Source organism: Myotis brandtii, unplaced genomic scaffold (genome assembly GCF_000412655.1).
Source record: "Myotis brandtii unplaced genomic scaffold, ASM41265v1 scaffold131, whole genome shotgun sequence".
Lineage (NCBI taxonomy): Eukaryota > Metazoa > Chordata > Mammalia > Chiroptera > Vespertilionidae > Myotis > Myotis brandtii.
Window position 1 is genome coordinate 5,282,324 of NW_005354632.1, and position 24,196 is coordinate 5,306,519.

The 24,196-nt window shown below is 45.9% G+C and overlaps 2 protein-coding genes across 2 annotated transcripts in view; one reads left to right on the plus strand and one right to left on the minus strand.

Moving 5' to 3' along the window:
- The window catches only part of GPSM2 (G-protein signaling modulator 2), a 40,916-nt gene extending 39,879 nt beyond the window's left edge, over window positions 1-1,037 (minus strand). The window contains exon 1 of the mRNA XM_014534656.1: window positions 941-1,037. The gene's annotated coding sequence lies outside the window, so the exon portion shown is untranslated. The remainder of the gene's footprint in view (window positions 1-940) is intronic.
- Window positions 1,038-7,910: 6,873 nt separating this feature from the next.
- The window catches only part of AKNAD1 (AKNA domain containing 1), a 24,454-nt gene continuing 8,168 nt past the window's right edge, over window positions 7,911-24,196 (plus strand). Inside the window, exons 1-10 of the mRNA XM_014534674.1 lie at window positions 7,911-9,182; window positions 10,974-11,036; window positions 11,606-11,645; window positions 11,806-11,951; window positions 12,046-12,108; window positions 16,411-16,538; window positions 19,169-19,325; window positions 20,214-20,226; window positions 20,859-20,932; window positions 21,660-21,748. Of these exons, the coding sequence (XP_014390160.1) occupies window positions 8,208-9,182; window positions 10,974-11,036; window positions 11,606-11,645; window positions 11,806-11,951; window positions 12,046-12,108; window positions 16,411-16,538; window positions 19,169-19,325; window positions 20,214-20,226; window positions 20,859-20,932; window positions 21,660-21,748 (1,748 nt within the window). The 5' untranslated portion in view covers window positions 7,911-8,207. The remainder of the gene's footprint in view (window positions 9,183-10,973; window positions 11,037-11,605; window positions 11,646-11,805; window positions 11,952-12,045; window positions 12,109-16,410; window positions 16,539-19,168; window positions 19,326-20,213; window positions 20,227-20,858; window positions 20,933-21,659; window positions 21,749-24,196) is intronic.

The window sequence follows — 24,196 nt, forward strand, 5'->3', positions numbered from 1 at the left end:
GCGGGGCAGGGGGCCGTGAGGGGAGCAGGCGGCTCAGTGCTGGGGGCGCTGCGGGTCCTGAGCAAGCAAACTCCGCGGCTCCCGGGACCCCGGCGGCAGCTTTCCTGGGTTACAGGCCGCCACGCTCCAAATACGCCGGGAAGGAGAGCTTCCTCCCATGCACTTCCTCTCCAGAGCAAGTTATTTTTTTAAATAAAGGTCTGTTTGTTCTCCTTCATAAAAATACCAAGACTACAGTTTCTCCGGCCAAAGAATCTATTTCTCATACATTTCTCCACCGAAATGACATTTAAATGTTCCTACTTCTTAAGGATCTGTTAAACCCCAGTTTCAGTGTCTCTTTGAATATGGTCAGAACCACCGATCCAAACACCATTTCTCTTTTTAGGAACGCCTGATGGCAAATAGGTTAAAACAGCAGCTTTGGCATCAAACTACCATTTACTGGCTGGCTGACCATGAACAAGTCGTCACCTTTCCTCTTTAGCCTCAACTGCAAAACACAAATAATAAATCTTTCCGTGGGGTGGCTGCTCAATAAAGGTTACCTATTATTATTACCAACAACTATTTAAGTATCAGGCACAGAATGAGCTGACTGTGCTGTCTCAGAGGCAGATTAAGATTCCTTCTTACTCATAAGTTCTTCTCTGCCTGCTGATCCGAAAGCCACCAAGGAAGTGCATTCTATCAGGTTGAGCATGTCCCGGTGAATCATGACTCACCACTTGCAAGTCTTCTCGGATGCATGTGGCTTTCTATCACTCATATTATCTCCATCTCAAGTTGAATTACCTTTTAAATGATGTCTTTAAAGGTGCAAATCAGATCATGTCAGTCTCCTACTTGAAAAACTGTAGCGGCCTCACCTTTGGTTTAAAATAAAATCCCAGTTCCCTCCCATGGCCCACAAAGCCCTCGGTCCCCTGGTCCTGCTCACCTCTGTGCTCCTGCATTTCCCTGTCCCCTCCATACACAGGAGGTCGCAGGCCCCAACAGACCGAGCCTCAGGGTTCTTTCTCTCAGGGCCTCCTCCCTGGCAGCTCCCTCTGCCTAGATATTTTCTCCCAGCCTCTTTCAATGGCTGGCTTCTTTTCAGCACTCAGCTTTCAGCTTATTCATTACAATATACAGCAAGTATTCAGAGTCTGCTACGTGTCAGGAACTGTTCTGGGTGCTGGGAACATAGCAATGAGCCAGACAGAGCCCAGCCCCTGCTCTTCTGGAGTTCAAGAAAAACAACAAGAAAGATATCTGGTTGTGAGAGGTCTCACGAGAAGTCAAAGTAGGGTGATGTGAGGGTGGGTGACTGAGGGTCAAGGTAGGAAAGGCCACTCTGAGAGGATGGGGTTCACACTGAGATTTGAAGTATAAGAAGGAGCCAACTTCCAAGCAAAGCCCAGGGGAGAGCACATTAGGCAAAGGGCATGGCTAATGCAAAGTCCTGTGAGGACACGCTCAGTGGGGCTGAGAACCTGGCCTTAAGTGAAGTGAGGGAGAGGAGAGCGTTCTCGGTAAGGTCACACCAAATCCCCAGGCCTTCACAAGCCAGGGTCATGCGTTTGGGCTTTCTTTTCTAAATGCTCTAGTTGCCAATGGAAGATTTTAAGCGTGGGAATATCTTCATTTATATATTTTTAAAAGCACACTCTGAAACAAATCCAGAATTTGAGACAGTCTACGTGACAACTAGCCCAGACTCACTCTTCATAAACATTATTGTCATGAAAAGAAACAAACCAAAAAAGATGAATCTTGATGGAGTCCTGAGTCCGAGAGAGAGAGGGAGAGAGAGAGGAGGGGAACCATAAAAGTCATTTTAAGAAACACTTGGGGAAGTTTAAATATAGACTGTATATTAGATGAGATTATGAAATCACTGTTAGTTTTCTTACTAACATGGAATTATGTTTCGATGGGAGAATGTCTTTATTTTTAGGAAAGGCAAGCTGAAATGTTTCAGGCAAGCTGAACATATAAAAAAGTTTAAATATTTCAGAAAGCACCATGAATTCTGCAACTTACATTCAAACGGTTCAGCAAGAGAGAGAGAAATACTTAATAATTGAGTCTAGCTGAAGATGTATGCGGATATAGAAAGTATATACTGCCCGGTGGAACAACAGTCAGGCTCACAGGTGACTTTGCAACTGCGAAACGTAAGCCAGAGGAGAATATCTTTGATATGATCATAGAAAATGACTGTCAGCATTGGATTATTTAACCAGTGGAAATATCTTTCAAAAACAAGAGTGAAAGAAAAGCATTTTCAGGTCAACAAAAACTGTCTTAGGGAAATGATTAATTACAGTACAGCTATGCAGTGGATATAACTATGAAAACATGTATTTATTTCAAAGTTATTAATAACATGGGAAATGCTCTTGATATTACATTTTTTGAAAACATGTTGCAAAACTATATGTTACAAGCCCAGCTATGCAAAATGTTTAATAAATACTAGAAAGAATTCTACTGACCAGGGCTCCTCAAACTTTTTAAACAGGGGGCCAGTTCACTGTCCCTCAGACCGTTGGAGGGCCGGACTATAGTTTAAAAAAAAAACTATGAACAAATTCCTATGCACACTGCACATATCTTATTTTGAAGTAAAAAAACAAAATGGGAACAAATACAATATTTGTATTTGCATGTGGCCCGCGGGCCGTAGTTTGAGGACCCCTGCGCTACACTTTTCTCTACTTTTCACATTTTCTACAATAAGCAGAAAAACATAAAGCAGTGACAAAGTTTAAAAACTAAGAAAAAAATGACCGTGGGTTTGTATATTCCCCATAAGTGTGCCTCTGTCACTTCCTGGTGGTGGCTTTCTAGACAAACGACTTAGCTAGGAAACAGGACTAAGTACCTCGGGTGAGGGGATAACAGAGAGGGTAGGGGCCTGGCGGGGTGAGGGACTCTGTCCTACGCTAGGTGACTAACATCCCCGACTGAGAGGGTTCCAGGATGCGGACGCCCCACCTTCAATCCGGGACAGGAGTTGGTAAAGGCAGGCGAGCATGGCAACCCTTTAGGGCCTGTGGAACAAAGAAGGAGGTTTAAGAAGCTGATGAGAAAGAGAAGCAAGTGGTTCAGGGCTAGGGCCGGGAAACAGCCCGTGTTCTCCTGCAGGCGGACACTATCACTGCTGTCAGCAGATCTGGGGGCTGCCTGGTACCAGCAGTCAAGGGCTTCCCATTCACGTGGGGTCACGTGGGAAAGAAGTTGCACAATGAGACCTGTTCCTACCCCGTCATTCCCAACATCACTTAGTAGGGCGGGTTGCTTGGGAAGGAAGTGAGGCGCTCATGACTCCCCCACGTGTCTCACTTCTAAGAGTCTGCCTGCCTTTAGGACAGGATGCGTGCCGGGATGTCCTCCTCTGAAGATAATAAATACCCACAGCTTTATGATGCTGTTGTCAGTCTTAATTATGGGATTGCAAATGTGCCCAGAGGCACCTTTTGACAGGCAGATCACACACATCAAAACTGTATCATCTAGAATTCTTTCTGCCTTAGTGGTAGGCTCCACCTCAGATGGATGTCACTGACCCTTCCCAAACTATTTTTCTCTCATCTGCAGGACTTGGGTAGGACCCCAAGTGGAGCTTTTAGGAATACTGAGTCACGCGACCACTTCAGTGTCCATAAATTCACTTCATTGCTTCTACTCACCACCCTTTCCAACTGGCCACCCCCTGACCACAGGCATTCCTTAAGGCATCCCCTAGATTGTTTTTTCCTAATGCAAGGATAGACTTTTTTCAAAATCATCTTGAGGAGCATAGATCAGGCATCGATGTATAATATGTCTGACGTTTTATTCCTTATATTTTTCTTATTTTATAATTTTAAGTCAATGCTCTTCCTTTTGCCTGGGGGTGAAAGGCAGGGGAGAGAAGGGTAAGTCTTTAGGTAAAGGAGAAAGAACGTTCCTAAAATATTCTGCTCCTCTTAGCTCTAGGCAGCGGTTGCCAAACTTAAGCTAGAAAGTTAGGGAAGGGACAAAGTCCTTTTAAAAATTATATTTCTTTAAAGCAGTGTTTTAAAATGTGTCATTAGAATTATTCTTAGAAAATCAATGGGCAATTTTTATAACATTGATTTTTATTTGAAAGAAATGTAAAAAGTGTTTACATTAAAAATGAAAGAAAGAAAAGAAAATCAATTGGCAAGAGTTTTCTAAATGTTCCCAAAGCACAGTAAGGGCCCATGGCTTCCATACAAATGAGACAATCACTTAGATTTATGATGACTATGTGGTTAAGTCAGTGGGAAAACTGGCCAAAAAGACAGCGCTGACCCCCAAAGGGCAAGAAAAGCAAGCGAAGGCTGCTGGTCACACCCCACCAAGAAGCTTCTCCAAATACTGGTTTGCTCACAGTTTCAAAGATTCTTCTGTTCTGACTTGTAAAATGGTTTCGGGATAAATAATTTGTAACAGCTGGTCACCAACTCACACACACTCCCAGAAGGCCCACCTCGCTGAGACCGACGATAAATAATAGATCCTCGGCTCTCGGCTCTCGGCTCTCGGGGGAGCACGCCTGGCATGTGCTGCCCATCACCATGTCTCCCTTCTGCCGCTCAACAGTCACAGGCTGACGCCACCCTGACTGGCAAGTGTTCCAGTCACAGACCTGCCGGGGTGGGTGCCCCGTATTTCTGAGATAGAGTTCGCTGATAGGATTACGGGAGCGTCACCAAATGCAGTCACTGCGCAGGGAGCCCGTGTCACGTTACTTTTGAAAATATGTTAATCTAGAAACACCATCCACTGGACACAAAACCCACCCACACCTGGCCTCCGGGTGTGGCCTCGCGCACACGATCCGGAGACATCTCCTATTTGCTTTCATGGGTAAATAGAAATCTTGAGCTAGGAATAGAGGGGGAGGATTTGAAAATGCAAACAGTCAAACGAAGTGTTTTTGATGCTCTTAAAAGATAAATGACATGCAGATCCCATCAGCAGTCCCCTAAGTATCTCCACAGCCGATTTCTTGCCGTTGAAGGAAGGCAGGAGCAGCAGACGCACCGGACTCTGCAGCTTAGTTTTTGTGCTCTTGCTCCACTGCCGACCACCTCCCGCTACTGAAAAAAAGAAAGATGGTTTTGAGTTGAAGGACTGCTCCTCTGTGTTGCAAGGCCCCGCGACCGGTTCCCTCTGGGCGACCTGAGCCCCTGGGAGGTGAGTTTCTGTCGCTGCTGCCATTGGCCTGCCATCTGTGTTGACTGAGGGGGGTGCTGGATGTCAGGTTGGGAGCAGGTTGCTGTATGCAGGACAAGCGTCCTGGGTCACACACTTAAAGCTCCTGGCTGTCGTCTGTTCACGCCCTTAATGGCCCACGCACACAGGAGGAAGGAGAATTTGGATTGTTGGCGCAGTGCCTCCAGTCAGCTCCAGCTTTCATTGTAGTCAGCGGGCTGGCGTTAGAAGAGGGGGATCAGGACTAAGAGTGTTAGGTGGCTGGTACTTGGATGCGGGGAGGCAGGGAAGGGTGGGAGGGTACAATGCCTACTTTCTCCTTTGGGTCATGGAGAGCCTGTCTGGAGGCTGGCAGCACAGAGCAGAGGGTACTGGGGATGAGAGGAAGAGATTGTCACTGCACATGGCCCCCCGGTTTTCCTTTGAAGATGGAAACAGGGTCCAATATAGAACATCTGTATTGGGCTTAGTGACTAGAACAGACATCACCTCCCAGCCATAGACAATGATTCACTGACCATCTTTGGCCTCTAAGCACTAAGGATTTTTGGGATTTCCATCTATAGACATTCTCAATCGATTCCATCGGATTCCCAGTGATCGCAGCCACGGTTATCTTCTTTTAAACTGGCAGATGAGTCAGCACTTGGGCACCAAATTCAGACTCATAATCAAGTGAACCACGCAGGGTACAGTGGTCAGCGTGGTGAGCACCTGTGTTCATTCCTGGCCAGGCCCAGCTGCAGCATCTCCCAGGGCTGGGCCACTGGGTGAGCCGGCCTGTGTGCTCAGTGGTCATGCTCAGGGGGGTCTGTGAGCTACTGCTGAGCACATAATGGTCAGTCTAGCTGCATAAGCAGTCACGGCCCCAGATGTGTTCACCTGAACTCAGAAAGTAAATTGGGTTCTGTTGGATTCTGACCGGAACCTCTTTGAATGAACATTGGGAGTCCAAGACAGAGCCTGGTAGCTTCGTGGGAAGATGTTCCAGTTCTTTCCAGCTACCTGTAAGGGGCCATTACGGCTAAGAATGTAGACTGTCCTTTACCAGGAAAAAAACTTTTGATATTTTGCATGCAAACAAAAAGAAAATAACAATAATAATAATAACAAGCTGTTTTCCTGTACGCAACGGGAGAGTACCTTTGTGGTCTCTTTTTCTTAAGAATTCTAACGAAAGTTAAATGCTATCAGTTTCAAAGGAATAATATTTTAGGAACTAGGATCTGGTTAGAAGGGCTTGGAGCTCTGCCATTAGCACCTCAAGATGCAAAGACGCATGAGGATGCGCTTGGGGCTGTAGCTTGCCTGTGTCATTAAAAGTCCTGAAAAACTAGAATTCGTCTTTCTCTCTTCTCTGTAGGCATTTAAAATACTCTTTTCCCCCTCAAAACAATTTTTAAAAACTGAAATATATTTGACATATAACATTGTATAATTTTAAAGTTAATACATTCATATATTGCAATATGATTGCCACCCTAGTCATAATTAGCACTTCAAGTTACATAATTATTCTTTTTGGTGAGTGGAATAATTAAGTTCTAGTCTCTTAAAAAGCTTGAATACATAATTGCTGTCGATATTCACTACACTGTGCATTAGATCTCTAGGGCTTATGTCGTTAAACTGGTAACTACTTGTTGTAAGTTTGTGCCCTTAAATCTCATCTACTCTATCCCTCCTTCGCCCCCTGCCCCCAGCCCCTGGTACCCACCATTTTACTCTGTTTTTACGAGTTTGGCTTTTTTAGATTCCACACAAAAGTGACATCAGACAGCCCTTGTCTTTCTCTGACTTATTTCACTTAGCATGATGTGTTCAAGGTCTATCCATGTAGTCGCAAATGCCAGATGTCCTCCTTTCTCATGTCTTAATAATACTTCATTGTAATATGTCACATCTTTTTAATCCATTCATCCATCGATGGGCACATAGGTTATTGTGAATAATGTGAATAAACATGGGGGTGCAGGTATCTCTGTGAGATCCTGATTCCATTTCCTTTGGGTATGGTAGATACATTTTTAATGTTCTGAGGAACCTCCTTACTGTTTTCCATAGGGATACCCAGAAGTGGCATTGCTGGATTACATGGTAGATACATTTCTAATGTTCTGAGGAACCTCCTTACTGTTTTCCATAGGGGCTGAACCAATTTGCATTCCCACCAACAGTGCACAAAGGTCCCTTTTCTCCACATTTGCCAGCGCTTGTTATCTCTTCTCCATGACATCCATCCCACAGGCGTGAGGCCATATCTCAACGTGGTTTTGATTTGCAATTCCCTGGTGATTAGTGATGTTCAGCATCTTTTTATGCACCTGTTGGCCATTTGGATGTCTTAGACAATGAATTCAAATTAGTTAGTGATAGTTTTCACCATCAAACAATATATTCATTTACAAGTTGATTTTAAAAATAGTTCCAAGGCTCTTACCGAGACCATGTCTCTTGCATGCCACTTCTTCCTTTGTCCTTTAACTATTCCCATGGGTGAAGAGTACCTGCCTTCTGCACTGGGCATCCTTTCAAAACCAGGACAGAGAAGGTGGGAGGTCGTATGTTAGCCGAGCAAACAACGTTTAATGTTATACAACTGAGAGGCCCGTCAGTGATGTCTGGACTAAGACAGATTGATAAATATGTGGTCATTAACTAGATTTAATGAATAAAATTTTTACCACTCCCCCTTTTCTCCTGTGTATAGACCATTGATTGTGTTAAGGTAGCATTTAGGATGGCTTAGCGCCTGCTGAGCTTTCTGCCTTCACAATTATCACTGAGTTGTTCTAAGTGAGAAGCATCCACTTTGTTCTGGCTCGGACACTGGGACAGCCCACTTCCACACGTTATTCTAATATATTTAACAACCAGGCTCTTCTCCTTTCGCACAGAACAGGACAGACAATGAAGACAGTCACTGAAAACCAGGAGCTCTGTTGGCGTAACTGAGACCATCAAGGACGGGCACAAGGACAAAGGCCCGGCTGCCCATGGACAAGGCTGGTTTCTCAGAGCGTAAGGCTTCCAAGCAACGGGAGGACTTCCCTGACGATGGGGGTTTCTCCCAAACTAAGCTACACGCTGATCACAATTTTTCCTCGGAAAACAACATCCTGGGTGTCTCAGATCAAGTGATTCCAACAGCAGAGGACCCTCAAGAAAGGGCTGCCCATGAAGGGACGTGCAGAAATGCAGGCGCATTTATGACTCTGGGTAAAATGACTGAACACGCTGCCAAGAAAAAATCTGATGAAGAGCAATGCTGCCTCCCAACTCTTCACATCCCAGCTAAGAAAGGGGATCGTTCAAAGTCAGACCTTTCTGATGTTTTACAGCATCATCTTTCCAAAGAGGAGCTTTTAAAAGGCCAAGGCAGTCCTTGTGAAACTCTCCCAGAGGTCTCCAGGGCGGACAGTCTTGATGAAGCCATTGTTAAAAGTTTTATTTTGCGTTATGTTAAGAGTTTTTGGCCAAAAGAACCAACCCCAGAACTCGCTGACCAGCTCAACCCCCCGAGGGAGGATGACATGGGCAGTGAGCCCAGCTGTTGCCCCACCATGACAGCAGAAAACACCTCTGAGACAGAAGAGCCAGTGGCTGCTGGAGACGGCAGCCTTCCACAAAGTTCCACTTTTCTAACTAAATCCAAGAGTCCAAGCAATAAACAAAAAGGCTGCCAAGAGCAGAAACTGCAGACAGAAAACACAAGATCAGGCCCTGGGTTCAAATATGGCCAAGTCTGTTACCGGTTCTCTGATCGCTCTAGTGTTGCTCCCCAAGGGAAAATCCCTAAAAATAATACGATTGATAAACCACTTCTAACAGATAAACAAGCCAGCTTTTCTCCTGAACTGAGAGCTGGGTTAGCTCTTGGGCAAGAAATTCCAGAAGGCACGGCTAGGCCAGACCGTGCTGAGAAGGAAGAGCAGGAAAGGAAGACTGGGGACCCCTCCCAGCAGACAGAGGTAAGAGAAGTCGCCTCCGGAAACAGGCCTGGGCTGCTCCTCTGTGCCAGAGCCAGTCTCTGGAAGGTGACTGACACCTGTTCCAGTTCTGAGCAAGTTCTGTGACCTCTCAGAAGACCATTGGGTGCCTCATGAGAAGAAGCAGGGGCTGGAATAACAATAATACATCATAGAATTAAATCCAAATTCTCCCACCTGGAATTTGAGTTTCCCCATCTTTTTAAAAAAAATATGTTTTCATTGATTTCAAAGAGGAAGGGAGAGGGAGAGAGAGAGAAACATCAGTGATGAGAGAGAATCTTTGATCGGCTGCCTCCTGCACGCCCCTGTCTGGGGATTGAGCCTGCAACCTGGGCATGTGTCCTGACCTGGAATTGAACCGTGACCTCGTTTCATAGGTAGATGCTCAACCACTGAGCCACGCTGGCTGGTCTTCTCTAGTCCTTTCAGGTTGGAGAACTGGACTCTATAGGTGCCATACCCATCATGTCACTGAGACATTCATAATCGTCAGTTTGGTGAGACCACAACCGGTTTCAGTGGTTCTCAACATGTGGGTCGCGACCCCTTTGGCGGTCGAACGACCCTTTCACAGGGGTCGTCTAAGACCATCCTGCATATCAGATATTTACATTACGATTCATAACAGTAGCAACATTACAGTTATGAAGTAGCAACGAAAATAATTTTATGGTTGGGTCACAACATGAGGAACTGTATTTAAAGGGCCAGAAGGTTGAGAACCACTGGTTTAGCTGCTGGCACTGGCCTGTTTCTGAGCTCTGTGTGCTGTGAGCGATGGGCAGCCCCTCAAGGCGAATCACTCTGGAATGTAAACTCCTGTCCCGACTGTATGAGCAGAAAGGGGCGTGTCCTGGTAAAAATGGCTGTCTTGACACCCTAATGCATACTATTTTATGTTCTTCTCTAGGGTGTGGCTACCATGAGTTTGGTGTTAGTGAGAGCAACAGACCTGGTGAGAAGGCCTCATGGGGCTTGTGGTCTAGTTTTAGGAGAAATGTTTGCATGTTCCATATAATAGCATCAGACATGATAGTATTAACAGCTAATGTGTACTCAGTGCTTACCACATGCCTGAGTCTAAGTACTTAACACTTACTCCTCATAAGGACCCCAGGAATAGGTTCTGTTACTGTCCCCACTTTCCTGCTGAGAACGTGAGGGTTACGGTGATAAGTAATTGCCTGGGCCACCCACAGATCAGTGTCGGAGGTGATTCAGCCTTGATGCAACACGGGCTGCCTGGAGGACCAGAACCATCAGCCATTCTGAACAATGGCGTCCTTGATCACTATCAACAGTAACACTTTCTTATCCTTTAATTATGCAGATGAAGCCTGCAACACACAGCCACCAAGAACATCTCACAGGTACTAGCGTTTTTTCAACCTCTTTCATTTAGATACACGTTTAGAAAAAATTTTTAAATAGCAAATGGTGGTGATTGCCACCGACTTCCATTTTCAGGACTTAATAAATCTGCACTGAACTTGAGATGAACGGTAGCCCAACTTATTCTCTCTTCTATAGGAACAGGATCCGAGACACGCCTCTGGAAGCTGTCATCAACCTCTCAGAAAGACCCTTTCTTGAGTTCTTCCATATTCCAGAAGATATCCAAAGGGAGAGAGATGTGCCAGAAGCTAAAAGAACAGACTGATCAGCTGAAGACTAAAGTAATACCTTTAAAGATTATGAACAGTAGAAGTGAGCAAATTCAAAAATAAGATACCATGCCACTCATGAAATATTGCAATTTTTTCACTGCAGGTGCAAGAATTTTCCAGAAGCCTAGCACAGGACTCCCCCGGCCACGAGCAAGACGAGAGGCTGGTAATAAGTCTTTCCTGGGGAATCTGACACGGGAAAGTACAAGGGCTGCCCAGCATGGGCCTTCTCTGCAGGGGGCAGTGGAGGTGCTCGGGTGGAAATGTTTTGCCAGGGGTTAAGGGCAGTAACCTGTGTCCATGGCTGAACAGCCCCCAGAGGCCTGGCGTTGGTCATACATATATAACTCCCTAGAATGCTAAATCAAATTGAATTAAGCATTAAATATGTCCTTAATAACATATTTCAAGTTGGTTATATGGAAACTAGTACAGAATTGTGTTAATGTTTATGAGATTTCCTCTTTCCCTTCACCCATCTTCCCATCCCCCACTCTCACTTACTCCTCATAAGGACCCCAGGAATAGGTTCTGTTACTGTCCCCACTTTCCTGCTGAGAACGTGAGGGTTACGGTGATAAGTAATTGCCTGGGCCACCCACAGATCAGTGTCGGAGGTGATTCAGCCTTGATGCAACACGGGCTGCCTGGAGGACCAGAACCATCAGCCATTCTGAACAATGGCGTCCTTGATCACTATCAACAGTAACACTTTCTTATCCTTTAATTATGCAGATGAAGCCTGCAACACACAGCCACCAAGAACATCTCACAGGTACTAGCGTTTTTTCAACCTCTTTCATTTAGATACACGTTTAGAAAAAATTTTTAAATAGCAAATGGTGGTGATTGCCACCGACTTCCATTTTCAGGACTTAATAAATCTGCACTGAACTTGAGATGAACGGTAGCCCAACTTATTCTCTCTTCTATAGGAACAGGATCCGAGACACGCCTCTGGAAGCTGTCATCAACCTCTCAGAAAGACCCTTTCTTGAGTTCTTCCATATTCCAGAAGATATCCCAAGGGAGAGAAATGTGCCAGAAGCTAAAAGAACAGACTGATCAGCTGAAGACTAAAGTAATACCTTTAAAGATTATGAACAGTAGAAGTGAGCAAATTCAAAAATAAGATACCATGCCACTCATGAAATATTGCAATTTTTTCACTGCAGGTGCAAGAATTTTCCAGAAGCCTAGCACAGGACTCCCCCGGCCACGAGCAAGACGAGAGGCTGGTAATAAGTCTTTCCTGGGGAATCTGACACGGGAAAGTACAAGGGCTGCCCAGCATGGGCCTTCTCTGCAGGGGGCAGTGGAGGTGCTCGGGTGGAAATGTTTTGCCAGGGGTTAAGGGCAGTAACCTGTGTCCATGGCTGAACAGCCCCCAGAGGCCTGGCGTTGGTCATACATATATAACTCCCTAGAATGCTAAATCAAATTGAATTAAGCATTAAATATGTCCTTAATAACATATTTCAAGTTGGTTATATGGAAACTAGTACAGAATTGTGTTAATGTTTATGAGATTTCCTCTTTCCCTTCACCCATCTTCCCATCCCCCACTCTCCTTCCCAAAGTGCTGAGGCTCAGGTCTCACTGATTATTTGAGGACTGGGGCTTTGTGTTACAGGAGCGAAAAGAGCTTAGGATTCCTCTATGTGCTCAGCTCTCTCTCTTTCTCAGGGGATCTATTACTTATGGCTGTTCACTGTTTTTCTTCACCGGTTGCCCCATAATAAATCTGAGACCAGGGCAGGTCCAAAGACTAGCACACCAGCTGTTATAAAGGATCACAAAGCCCATCCAGAGTCGACGGGTCCCAGGGGGTGTAGGTTATAAGAATTACCAGGATCTGGCAACTCAATATATAATAACACTTCAAAAACTTAAAATTGATCCTGAAGCTGTGCTTTCAGATCAAAATCTTTGGGTTCCACATCCTTGCTGGTTGTATTTAATCAAGTCACTCATTGATGTTGTAACCACCACAGCCTTGTTCATCAGTGCCCGGGTCACGGGAAGTGGGGGTGGAGCCTGGCAATGGGGCAAAAAGCTGAGACTGTGAGAGTCAGAAATGTGCAAAGTGGAAGATGTAGTCTAGGCCACTGGGTCAACCGCAAGACATGGTCACAAGTCCTGATGTAAAGAGCACAAGCAAAGCTCAGGCAGGCTGTGCTTCAGAGCCCAGACGGCACAAAAACTGGGAGGATCCGAACCTTAAGAGATGTTCCTTATTCATTCATTCATCATACTAATTAAATAACTCATTAATTCATTCAACAAACACTTATTGGGTGCTTCCCATGTCCCAGACTCTCTACCAGGCATTTGGAGATGATGAAACTATTTCTTTTTCTAGCGGCGGATAGTCTCCTAGGAACAGGTTGGTAAATAGACAAGTGACACACAGCTTGAGAAAGGTTACAGGTGATGCTAAGGGAGGCAGGGAAGAGGCTCACCCTTGTTAGTCAGAGCAAGGCACTTTAGAGGGTTTCCTAGGAGTGACTCTGAGCTGGGTATTGTAGGAGGAATCTAGGTAAGCTTGGCAGAGTAGGGAGCAAGGGATGGTCCAGGAAAAGGAACCAGCAGGTGCCATGGCCCAGGAAGGAAAGTGCTGAGCGTGTGAGGAACCGCATGGTGCGACAATTGACCAGATGGAGCCCAGGGTACTTGTAGTGAAGGGAGGAATGGACAAGACTAGAAAGGTAGACAACAGCTACATCATTAAAGCCCTTCAAACCACACCTGGGAGCTTGGATTTCATCCTGAGGTTGAGTGATGGGCAGCCTGGGGGACTTAAAATCAAGTAAAAGCGAACACCAAGGGGGCAAGACTGTAGGGACGGAGACTGGCTAGGAAGCCATATCCAGGGAACACGTTATGAGGACCTGAACCAAGGCTGACAATAAGGATGAGAAGGGACAAGTCTAAGGGTTAAGGAAGTGGGGGCAGATTGAAAGGGGTGAGTAAAGGGAGGGAGGAGGCTTGGATGAATTTCAGATTGGTAGCTTGGACAATTGAGGTCAGGAATAAAAGTGGAGGGTCCAGTTCAGAATGGGTGTGGGAGACAGGCAGGAGGTCAGTTCCGTTTGTGACATTGTGAGCTCCCTGTAGGATTTCCAGTTGGAGAGGTCCAGGAGGCAATTAGAACGATGGATCTGGACCAAATGAGGACTTGTTTGGGCCAGAAATGTAAACTTGAGTATAGTTGTGGGTTGAAGCTATGGGGTGTATGAGGTTACCTAGGCAAAGACACAGCGTAAGCAGTGAAGTCCGAGGTCAGAATCATGGGAAACAGCCATCCAGGGCAGGTGAAAGAAGCAAGGTCCCCCAAGGAGACCTGTGAGGAGTGACTCTAAAGGTCAAGGCAGACCTGGAAGGGGCAGAGTTGCAGAGGCCAAGAGAAAAGACAGTGTTAAGATGTAGGGAGTGAGCCACACCCTCAAATGTTCAAGGAAGGAAGGAAGGAATGCATGGGTTTGGCAACCCGGAGGTCATGAGGGACCTTGGCCAGCTCGGTTTCAATAAAGTGGTGGGTCTATGGAAGTCAGATTGGGGGAATTAAGGAGTGAATGACAAAGGCAAACTCCAAAAACCCAGGCTTTTAGGAACTGGAAGAACACAGAATTTTAAGGGGCCGAGCAAAGCAGGGGGAACTGGTTCAAGACACTGGCCTTCTGAGGCCTCGACTCAGGACGTTTCTTCCTGATGTTCAAGGGCATGTGGGGATTTGTGTTGGGACGGAGAGGAGGGGAAGGGAGGGCATTTGGAGATGATGAAACTATTTCTTTTTCTAGCGGCGGATAGTCTCCTAGGAACAGGCTGGTAAATAGACAAGTGACACAAAGCTTGAGAAAGGCTACAGGTGATGCTAAGGGCGGCAGGGAAGAGGCTCACTCTTGTTAGTCAGAGCAAGGCACTTTAGAGGGCTTCCTAGGAGTGACTCTGAGCTGGGTATTGTAGGAGGAATCTAGGTAAGCTTGATATCTTTATTCAAAGTTGTTAGCCTTTCCAAATTCCTCATTTTAGTCAGGGCTCTCACACTCTGTCCATCTCCCAAGCTAGACCCCTGATCATTGACTGTGAGGTTTATAGAATCAGCGGCCTGGTAGGAACTAGGTGGCCTGCTCCAATGGAGTAATCGAGAAGAGTTCAATAAGCCATCATTTAACAACAGTGTGGGCAAGGTTAGGGACAGAGGAAGAACAGATACTCCAGCCCAAGGAGAGTAGCTGTAGCTGTAGGAGTAGCTGACAAGCTCTGTGGCTTTTGGTAGAGACACAGTTGGTCCATGATGATACCTGCAGGAGGAAATCAGGGAAACAAAGACCCCTACCTCATCCTTCTTCAGTTCCTCCCTCCTGTTGATGTCTATGGAAGGTCAGCCTCCTGGGTGGGGCACGGAGAAGGATGGAGGATGGATCTGGGGGGAGAAATGGAAAATATTTACCACACTTGCCTTTTTTTATACCCAATAGCCAATGTTTCCAAACTTCTTTATCCATTGTTAATAATAATAATGATAGCTACCCACTATTGAGTATGTACTATGCTCCTGACACGAAGCATTAGCTCATTTAATTTTCACAATATGAAAAAATTGAAGTTTAGAGTTCAAGTTCACTAAAATCATACAATTAGTAGGGGACAAAGTCTGAACTTGAACCCTGGTGATCTGATCCTTTAACTCCTGATCCTTTTCTTGCCCTGGGGAATCTCTCTCTGATTCATCCTCTCCTCTCCATTTTCATGAGTGCTGCCTGGTCCAGGCCCTCCTGAGTACCCTTCAAGTCTGACTTCAGTCTCACCTCTTCCACTGAGTCATGGCGAAGTACTCCGATCCAGCCCAGGGCCAGATGTAGACATTGATCAGGGAATGTTTAGCGGCTGGGACTGTAGAGCTAAAGTCTCTACATTTCCAGACAAGACCCTGACCTGCACGGTTTACACATGCACCTGTGTGAGGCTGCATGTGGTGACGTGGTGACATCTGGAAGACCCATTCCAGCTTGGGGCTAAACTTCCAGCTGTTCCTTCCTCATCTCACCCTCTAAATGCCACAGACTCAAAGCCAGGTCCTCTAAGCTCAGTTCCCTTGTAAGATCTATGTGGCATCAGACTTATTCCTTAGCGCTCCGCTTTCCTCCTCTATAAAACCGGGGTAATAAATCTACTTTGCAACATCTACAACACTGATGAGTAAGTTAAGTAAGAAAAGGAACAGAATGTGTTCTAGAAGCTAAAAATCATTCTGCAAATATACAGGGTTATTAACGTCCCATCAAAAGGCTCCGAGTGGGTTCTGGGAGAGAAATCAGAACCACCAAACTTTTCAGCTTTGTGCTACGCGGGAGGGTGGTATGTGGAGGAGGCCCCTGTCTGAAATTCAGATGTCAGACTCCAAAACAAAACAATGGCCAGGAGAAGGATGACGGCTCTGTTTTGCACTCCTGTAGGGTACACCCTCGTGGGCTTGGGGGAAACAATTCCATGCGCAGGGTTACATGTGAATGATGCCAGTGCCTTCTCTGCCACAGGAGCTGCAGAAACTGCAGGCACATCTGGAACTGCTGAAGCAGGAGTTTGTGGCTGAGAAGCAGCTGACTTTGGAACAGCAAGTCCACAAGCCTAAATCCCCAGCTGTCAGTGACTATGACCCCAAAAGGTCAGGTTTAAACTGTGAGAGGTGGGAGGGTTGGAGAAGAGATCTCTTCAGGTGGGACTCGGATGTGGCTGCTGGTTTAGTGCCTGGGAGCCACGAAAGGCCCAGGAAGGTCTAGGATCAGTAAAACCCCTGCCACCAATGAGTAGGTGTCACCGCATGCGAAAGACAGTGAGGAATTCCTGCTACGTGGAAGGTCCCGTGCTAGGTGATGACCAGATGGCGTGTCCAGAATGAACAGCTGTCTCCTGGCAGAGACAATGTGCCGCCATCTTGCATTTCGTGGATGTCATTAGAATTGGTTCTGAGACGCAGAAGAGCACAAGAACATCGTGGAAGGGCTCACAGTCTAACCCAGAGGCCCTTCCCTCTCCACGCTCCTCTGTCCTCTCCCTTACCCCCCTCTTGCCCTTATTTCTCCCGCCTGGTTCTTCTCTTCTGTCCCACTTCCCCCCACATCCCCCCCTTTATTTCTCATCCACAGACCATTTCAAAGGGGCAGTGGGCTGGAGAGGATCGTTGTCAGGTTGGTTAATGTTGGGGTGAGGGGCCCACAAATCCTGATAAAGGGAAAATGTTAAAACTTAAGTGATTCCTGAGCAAATCCACATTAGAATCTTAGATGCATACTTACACTGAAGTTTCCAACTGGCCATTTTTATGGCACCACAATCCTCTTTCCAACCCAAATAGCTTTAAGATGTATTCCAGGAATCAAGGCTGGGATTGTTTCCATATAATTTCCTGCTATGAATTAAAAGAATCCATTCAGTGGGCTTAATATTCGTAAGGTCAGCTCTTTCTATTCCTAGCATTTTAACACAAATCATTCTTGATGCCAAAATAGTTTAATGGTTTATATTTTAGCACTTGCATCCTGAGGCTTTTTTTCCCAAAGTACAATTTTACTTTTTCAAAAAAAATGAATGAAACCTCTGTCTACTGTTATTTCAATACCAACTAATTAGACAGCAAGGCTGGGGTTTTAATATTGATTTTCCCTCCAAAGCCTTTTAAAAAAAAGATCTCCATATGCTTTCCCTATTTGTTTAAGAACAAAAAGAGTAAGGATATTTATTTTCCAAGGAATCCCACTGTTGGCAGGGGTTTTAAAGACAGGCCTCTGTGCACATGAAGACCAAAGTTATGCAATTCAGGCCTTATTTATATCCCAGTTACACCCACACTGCCTGACCCCAGCATAAACCAACAGAGTCCCAACTGCAATTATATCCCATACACAGGAGAAGCTTTCCACACGGGCAAGCTCAGTAAACTCAGTGGGCAAGCGAAGCTCCTCAGTCCCAGGCTGGTCCTCCTGCTCTCACATGGGCGTAACCTGTCAATGAGCAGAACCCCATACCCTGGAGAAGCTGGTATGTCGAGAAGCTTCTAAGCCCTGAGACCAAAGGCCATTGCAGATAGCTTTTTCTGTAGGGAAAGAATTCTGCAGATTCATCAGCTAATCGCTTGTTGAAGTCAACTGTTGCACTCTTATGAAAACCTTCTTATTATTGCCTTTAAAAGGTAAGATGCAAAAATAACTGTTTGAATTTAATGCATCTTGTTTGTTAGAATGTTGTCTGGAAGTTGTTTGAATCTTTCACACACACCAACACCCGAAACCAAGGGGCCAAGAAATGGGATTCTACCTCCATCAAGCCCTGGTATTATCGTCTTTGGTTTTACAGAAAAGATAAATTCCCTCAAAAATATCTTTTCTCCGCCTCCAAATCTGCATGTTTTCACACACACACACACACACACACACACACACACACACACACACCCTTTCTTCCTTCACTCACTTTGCGGCCTCTCCAGCCCCAGCTCTTCCCACGACCTGTGGCCTGCTTCAGCGTTTCTCTTCCTTCACATGTTCAGTCTCTCCTTGTCCGCTCTTCATTCTCTTCTGCCTGCCAGGGCAGAACACATTTCCCCATATCTTATTTGATTACCAATATGGTTTTTCATGCTGAGATCTTAGTCCCACCACTTACTGAACAGGCCAGCCTTTCCCATGGTGGAAAAAGCCATGTTATCGTATACGAAATCTCCATGGGTAACGGGACGGGTCTGTTCCATCCCACTGACCTAGGTATCTACTCCTACGTCAACCACACAGTTTAAATTACTGTAGTTTAGTATATATTCTGAAATGTTTCCTCCTGTTTAAACTTTCTTTAGCTATTCTTGCACTCTCTTATTAAAACTTTATCATCAGCTCACCAGATGTCTTTAATAAAATTCCATTAGAATTTTGTTCAGGATTGTGTTGAATTTACAGATTAGTTTGGGAGGAGTTAAAACCTTTGCAGTGAGTATTTGGGTCCAGGAGCTTGTTTTCTTCATGTAGATTTGACACATTTTTTTGTTAAACTTGAGACACTGGAAGCACAGGAAGATTAAGTGATTTGCCTGAGGATGCACAGCCAATGGATAGCAAAATAGGGATCAGAGCCCAGGCCTTTCAAGTGACACTAAAACAGGATGCCCATCAGGGCGGGTGTCCATTATGGGTCCTTTCTGAGGACAGGCCATTTAATAACATAGATCAACGCCATGGTCAAGACCTGCTGTTACTGGTTAGAATGTTGACTGCATGCCCTCCACGATGCCTTCTGTTCATTTAGGAAAGCGGAAGGTGAAGTCTCCAGGATGGAGATGCTACTTGAAGATGTTGAAGGGAAGGTTGATGAAGGCAAACACACTTCAGCTGGCTCTCTTCCCGAGAGTTCTCCAACCCTCCCAGGTGGCCTGCCATCCGCATCCTCTCCACCCTCAGATGAGGTAATGCATAACCTACAGCCCAATTCCATGCCAGGAAACACGGTTCCTGTGCATTTATAGAATACGCATTCATGGAATTACAAAATTCTACTTTAATATTTCATAAAATTTAACTTCCCAAAGTCCCATGAATCATATTATTTTCAATGGAACCAGCTTGTAAAAATTAGAAGCTATTTCAAGTTTTGGTTTTTAAAACCTCTTATTAGTTTAGGCTGCAACAATGTAGTTTAAACTGATGAACCGCTGAAGAGCTATTTCTTCTGGACGGATAGTAATATTTCTGTGGATCGTGCCTGGAAGAAATAATTTTTCTTTTTAATGGTTTTGTACTCGCTCTTCCAAATGAGAATGACACTCTCAGTGCAAGAACCATTTCCATGAGTCCACATCTGCATTTCCTTTCTCGCAAGCTAAATTCTTTTGGATTGTCTAAAGATGCAATATTAGGAATTCCAATCCATCACCACTGTCTTTCTACACTTTTTATTCTTTGTAGCCTCAACTATTGAAACATTTCAGACTAAATTCTGAGAAACTGAATTGTCTGGATAATTGCGTTAACTTGATTCTTTGGTTTCAGTCGGTATGTGAAGACACAGCCTGCGGCTGACATTCAAAACTTGAATAGGTTTTTGTCAGAGTCAAGGACAACATGTTGAGCATTATACACAGTGGCGGGGCAAAAGTAGGTTTACATTTGTATGTGAAAAACAGTGCTTATTCTTGTATTATTATGTATTAATTTTTTTATCAATTATTGTTTTAATTTCCAAAGGAACATTGTAAACCTTTTGCCCCACCCTATATAAATGTTAGCCTTTCCAAAGAAGCATGTTCACATCCTCAAAACACCTAGCTTCCTGGCAAAATCTCATTCATTTTAAGGCCCAGCTGCGGAGTTAGACCAGACAACTGGGAAAATATTAAGTGCAAATCAAGTTCAGTATTGAGATTTTTAGTACACGAAGTGCTCTAAGGAGCAGGACTGTGCTTAAGAACACAGCATATGGGGAAAGGGGCAAATCCCAGCTCTGTGTGTTACTTGCTACTCTGGGTGACCTGTCAGGTTGCTTAAATTCTCTGAGCCTCAGGTTACTCATCATTAACATGGGAACAATGGCCCAGGGTGGTGGGAAGGAATAAGGGGGCCACCGGAGAAGCACCTGGCACAGGAGCAGTCAACAAATGTTTGTTTTCGTCATAAGAAAACACTGAAACCTTCCCCAAAACGAATGGGCAAAAGATGTGAACTAAAAAGTCACAAGTAGGAAATACAACTAATAAGCAAGCAGCTGGGAAACGCTTATCTCCTTTAATAGCAGAGGAAACGCTCATGAACGCAGGGTGCCACCCCTTATTAAATTAACAAAAACATTTTCGACTGATCATTCCTGATGCAGTGGAAGGTGTGGCCACTGAGTGGCCCACATTGTTGGTGGCTGTGTAATTCCCACTGTTGTGGAAAGCAATTTGCCAGTTCCTGTCATCACACAAACATGTTCGTACCCTTTGACCCAGACACTTCCTAAGGAAGTCATTCAAACACGGAAAAAGCTATCTGCACAATGCTGCTTGTGCAGGCACTGTTTATCATGGTGAGAAAGGTGCGTTTCTCTTCTGTTCCCCTAGAGCACGGTGGGGAAGGTCCAGCCCGTGGGCTGTATAAGGCTCAGGAAATCATTTGGTCTGGCCCTGCCAAGGCATTAGGGTGAGCTAATTAAATGTTTGACCAAGTGTAGCAGGCTAATTTTTAAGTTGATAATTTTGTATGGCCCTCAAATGATGTTATAAATATCCAGAAAAAAGGTTCCCCACCCCTGAAAAGGGTAAAACCACCGTAAGAAATACAGGCTAGGTGGTATCAGCCCTTTCAGGCCAGTAATGCCATTGTTTTTTTTTGTTTTTTTTGGGGGGGGGTGTTAATTCCCTAAACTTTGTTATAATTCTTAGTGGATTGTATTTCTTTGGAAAAGCTTTCAGAGCTCTACTAACTGATGGTCGGATTGATAGATTTAAAATTAGCTTCTAACATCTGTTCGTCCTCTGGTGAAACCAAAGGGTAAGAAAAAGGGAAGAATACCCTCTCGTCTGTACACGAGATTTAAAATCTGCTTGGGGAAGGGAAGAAGACAGTATGTTGTGTTGAAGGTTCTTTCTCTAAGTCCTGGCCTACAGCACAGACCCACCGAGGGAGGAGTGAGAACCGAGCCGCCTGCGGTGGTGAGCAGCGAGCCTGGGCTGCTTGCTGGGCAGAGCTGTGCATGAATGTGAGCAGCCAGGGGGTGAGTCACTTCCTGGGTCACAGCTGCATCTGTGTGCTTTGTGGTGCAGGACCCCCGCCACACCTCCGCCTCCGGAAGGCAGCAATGTGCAGAGACAACCGGCCGGAGCTGTGCCTTCTGCCACCGGGTCCTCGAATGGTGAGGGCTTCTGGCTGCTAAGCTGCCGGGGTGGGTGGGAGCCGGGCCTGGGATAATGCCTCCAGTGAGAGTGGGCGTCAACTTGCTGACCAGCTGCCAGAGCCACTGGCCCAGTTACAGAACCGCAGACCTCAGGGCTGGGCACGCAGCCCAGCCTCCCTCCCATTTACAAGTCCCTGTGGCTGTGGTTCTCCACTGGGGACAGCATCAAAGTCACCGGGCAGATGTTTAAATCATGCACACGCCTCAGCCCCACCTACTGTGACATCCTTGCCAGGGTGGAGCCTGGGAGGAATTCTTGTTTACATCTCCCGGGTGATCCTGATGGGCCCCTGGGTGAGAATCTCTGCTACAGCACAGGGAGGGGGGGTCTGTCCTGAGGGCTCCTGGGAACACTGCCAGGTGGGATAGTGTTACACACCCTGTCCACCAGCTCCCCACCACCACTCCCCTGGGGTGAGGGAAATTCCCTGTTGGGTCCCCCCTCTGCTCCCTGGTCCCACCAGAAATAAACCTTATCCCACACCTCAGGGCTTACTTCTCCCATCACTTGGCATGAAATCTTCAAGTTATAAATCGTGCACACAGATATAAAACCCTACGTAGACATCCGTGATGCTTTGGAAATGCTCATTGGAGCAGCTGTTGGCCCATGTGAATTCAGCATCATTTATTTGAAGCTTCCATGAACTGGGGCCAAAGCCTGGCTAATTACCTTGGGAAGGTCAGGAGCAAGGAGGGCAGAGCTGTTTGGCAGCTGCTGTTACATGCACGTAATGGACTAATAGAAGCAGATGAGGAGGCTGACAGACTGGGGTTTCCTGAAAGAAAGCATTCCCCACGGGAACCGCACTCGTCATAAGTGTTCCATTGAGTTTCTGCCTCCTCCTCCCCCCAAGAGACACAGCAGGGTGTGTGTGCTAACATCTACTGGTGTCACCTGGTGAGGCTCAGGACTTTAAACCACCATGTCCGTCATCAGCTCTGACTCTAAACACAAGGGGCACTGATGTGCTTACTCCCCAGTCATCCCTGCCCACTGTTTGTATTTCTAGAATTAAACCTAGATTCTGAATTTTTTTTAGGTTTTATTAAATATAAAAATTTTTTATGCTTAAAGAACATTTTCATCAAGCATTCAAGGTACTAAATGTTTCTCTTCCAAATTCCTAGCATAGACCTAGAGAGACCAGTGTTCTCGACTAAATATACTTTTCTCTGATGGACAAGATGGAGAGAGAAGCACAACCAAGTATAAAATCAGACCTAATAGTGAAGCTACTGCTGGGAAGGGAGGAGGCAGACATGGGTTACAAACTGCAATCTCGGTCAGTACCGTAATAGTCCCGGAGGAATGAACTGAGCAGAGGGCTGAGGGAGGAGGCAGACATGAGTTACAAACTGCAATCTCGGTCAGTCAGTGCCGTAATAGTCCCGGAGGAATGAACTGAGCAGAGGGCTCCTCTGCTCTTTCAGCAGGAGCTCTCTCAGGTGGGGTGTTCTTTGTAAAGCTTGCTGACGGACAGGATGCTGCAGGGCATTTGCAGGGTGGTGTGTTTGCATGCAGGTAAATGGCATAGACGCTGCATGCAAATGCTTATCCCTTTGTGTTGTTTCTGCGGCAGGACTGGATTTAAGCCACTAAGACTGTCTTCTCAAGTAGAGTTGCCCTGAGCTGTTACATTTGGCAGGAAGATTTCAGCGCACAGAGACGCTTAAGAGGCAGAAAAAGAAAGTCGTGTTGGACTGAACTCACTTGAGTGAGATCCAAGTTTCCCACTTTGGAGAGCAGATGTTCAGAGGCCCCAGCGGAGGGGGTGGAGAGAGAAAATGGGGTGTGAGGAAGTGTGACTCAGGAGGACAGAGTGTTTTTCCAAGAGGAGGGGAAAGGCTTGGCTTCCCAGCCCCAACCCCACAGGCACAGCGAGACCTGCACGCTCGTGCCAAGCAGCACCTCATACCCTCCCTGGGAATCGGTCTCAGTCCTGCCTCACCCGCTCGGGCCAGGATCCCTTGGGCATGGTGCCTCCACACAAGGAATGAGCACCTTCCCCCGGGGGCTATTACTGTACCCAGGGGCTGAGCGAGAGCTTTAAGAATGTTAGTGGGATTCCTTTGGAGGAGTTAGATTTCTGTGAAGGAGGGAGACTGAAGCAACAGGTCAGAGGAAGCAGCTGGTAAATGACAATTGTAGGGCATCTTTCTGATGCCCCCTGGTGGCCTGTACTGATAAAATTAAGCTCAGATGTCCCCCAGCCTCTAGAACAGTGGTTCTCAACCTGTGGGTCGCGACCCCTTTGGGGGTCGGACGACCCTTTCACAGGGGTCGCCTAAGACCATCGGAAAACACATATATAATTACATATTGTTTTTGTGATTAATCACTATGCTTTAATTATGTTCAATTTGTAACAATGAAATTGGGGGTCACCACAACATGAGGAACTG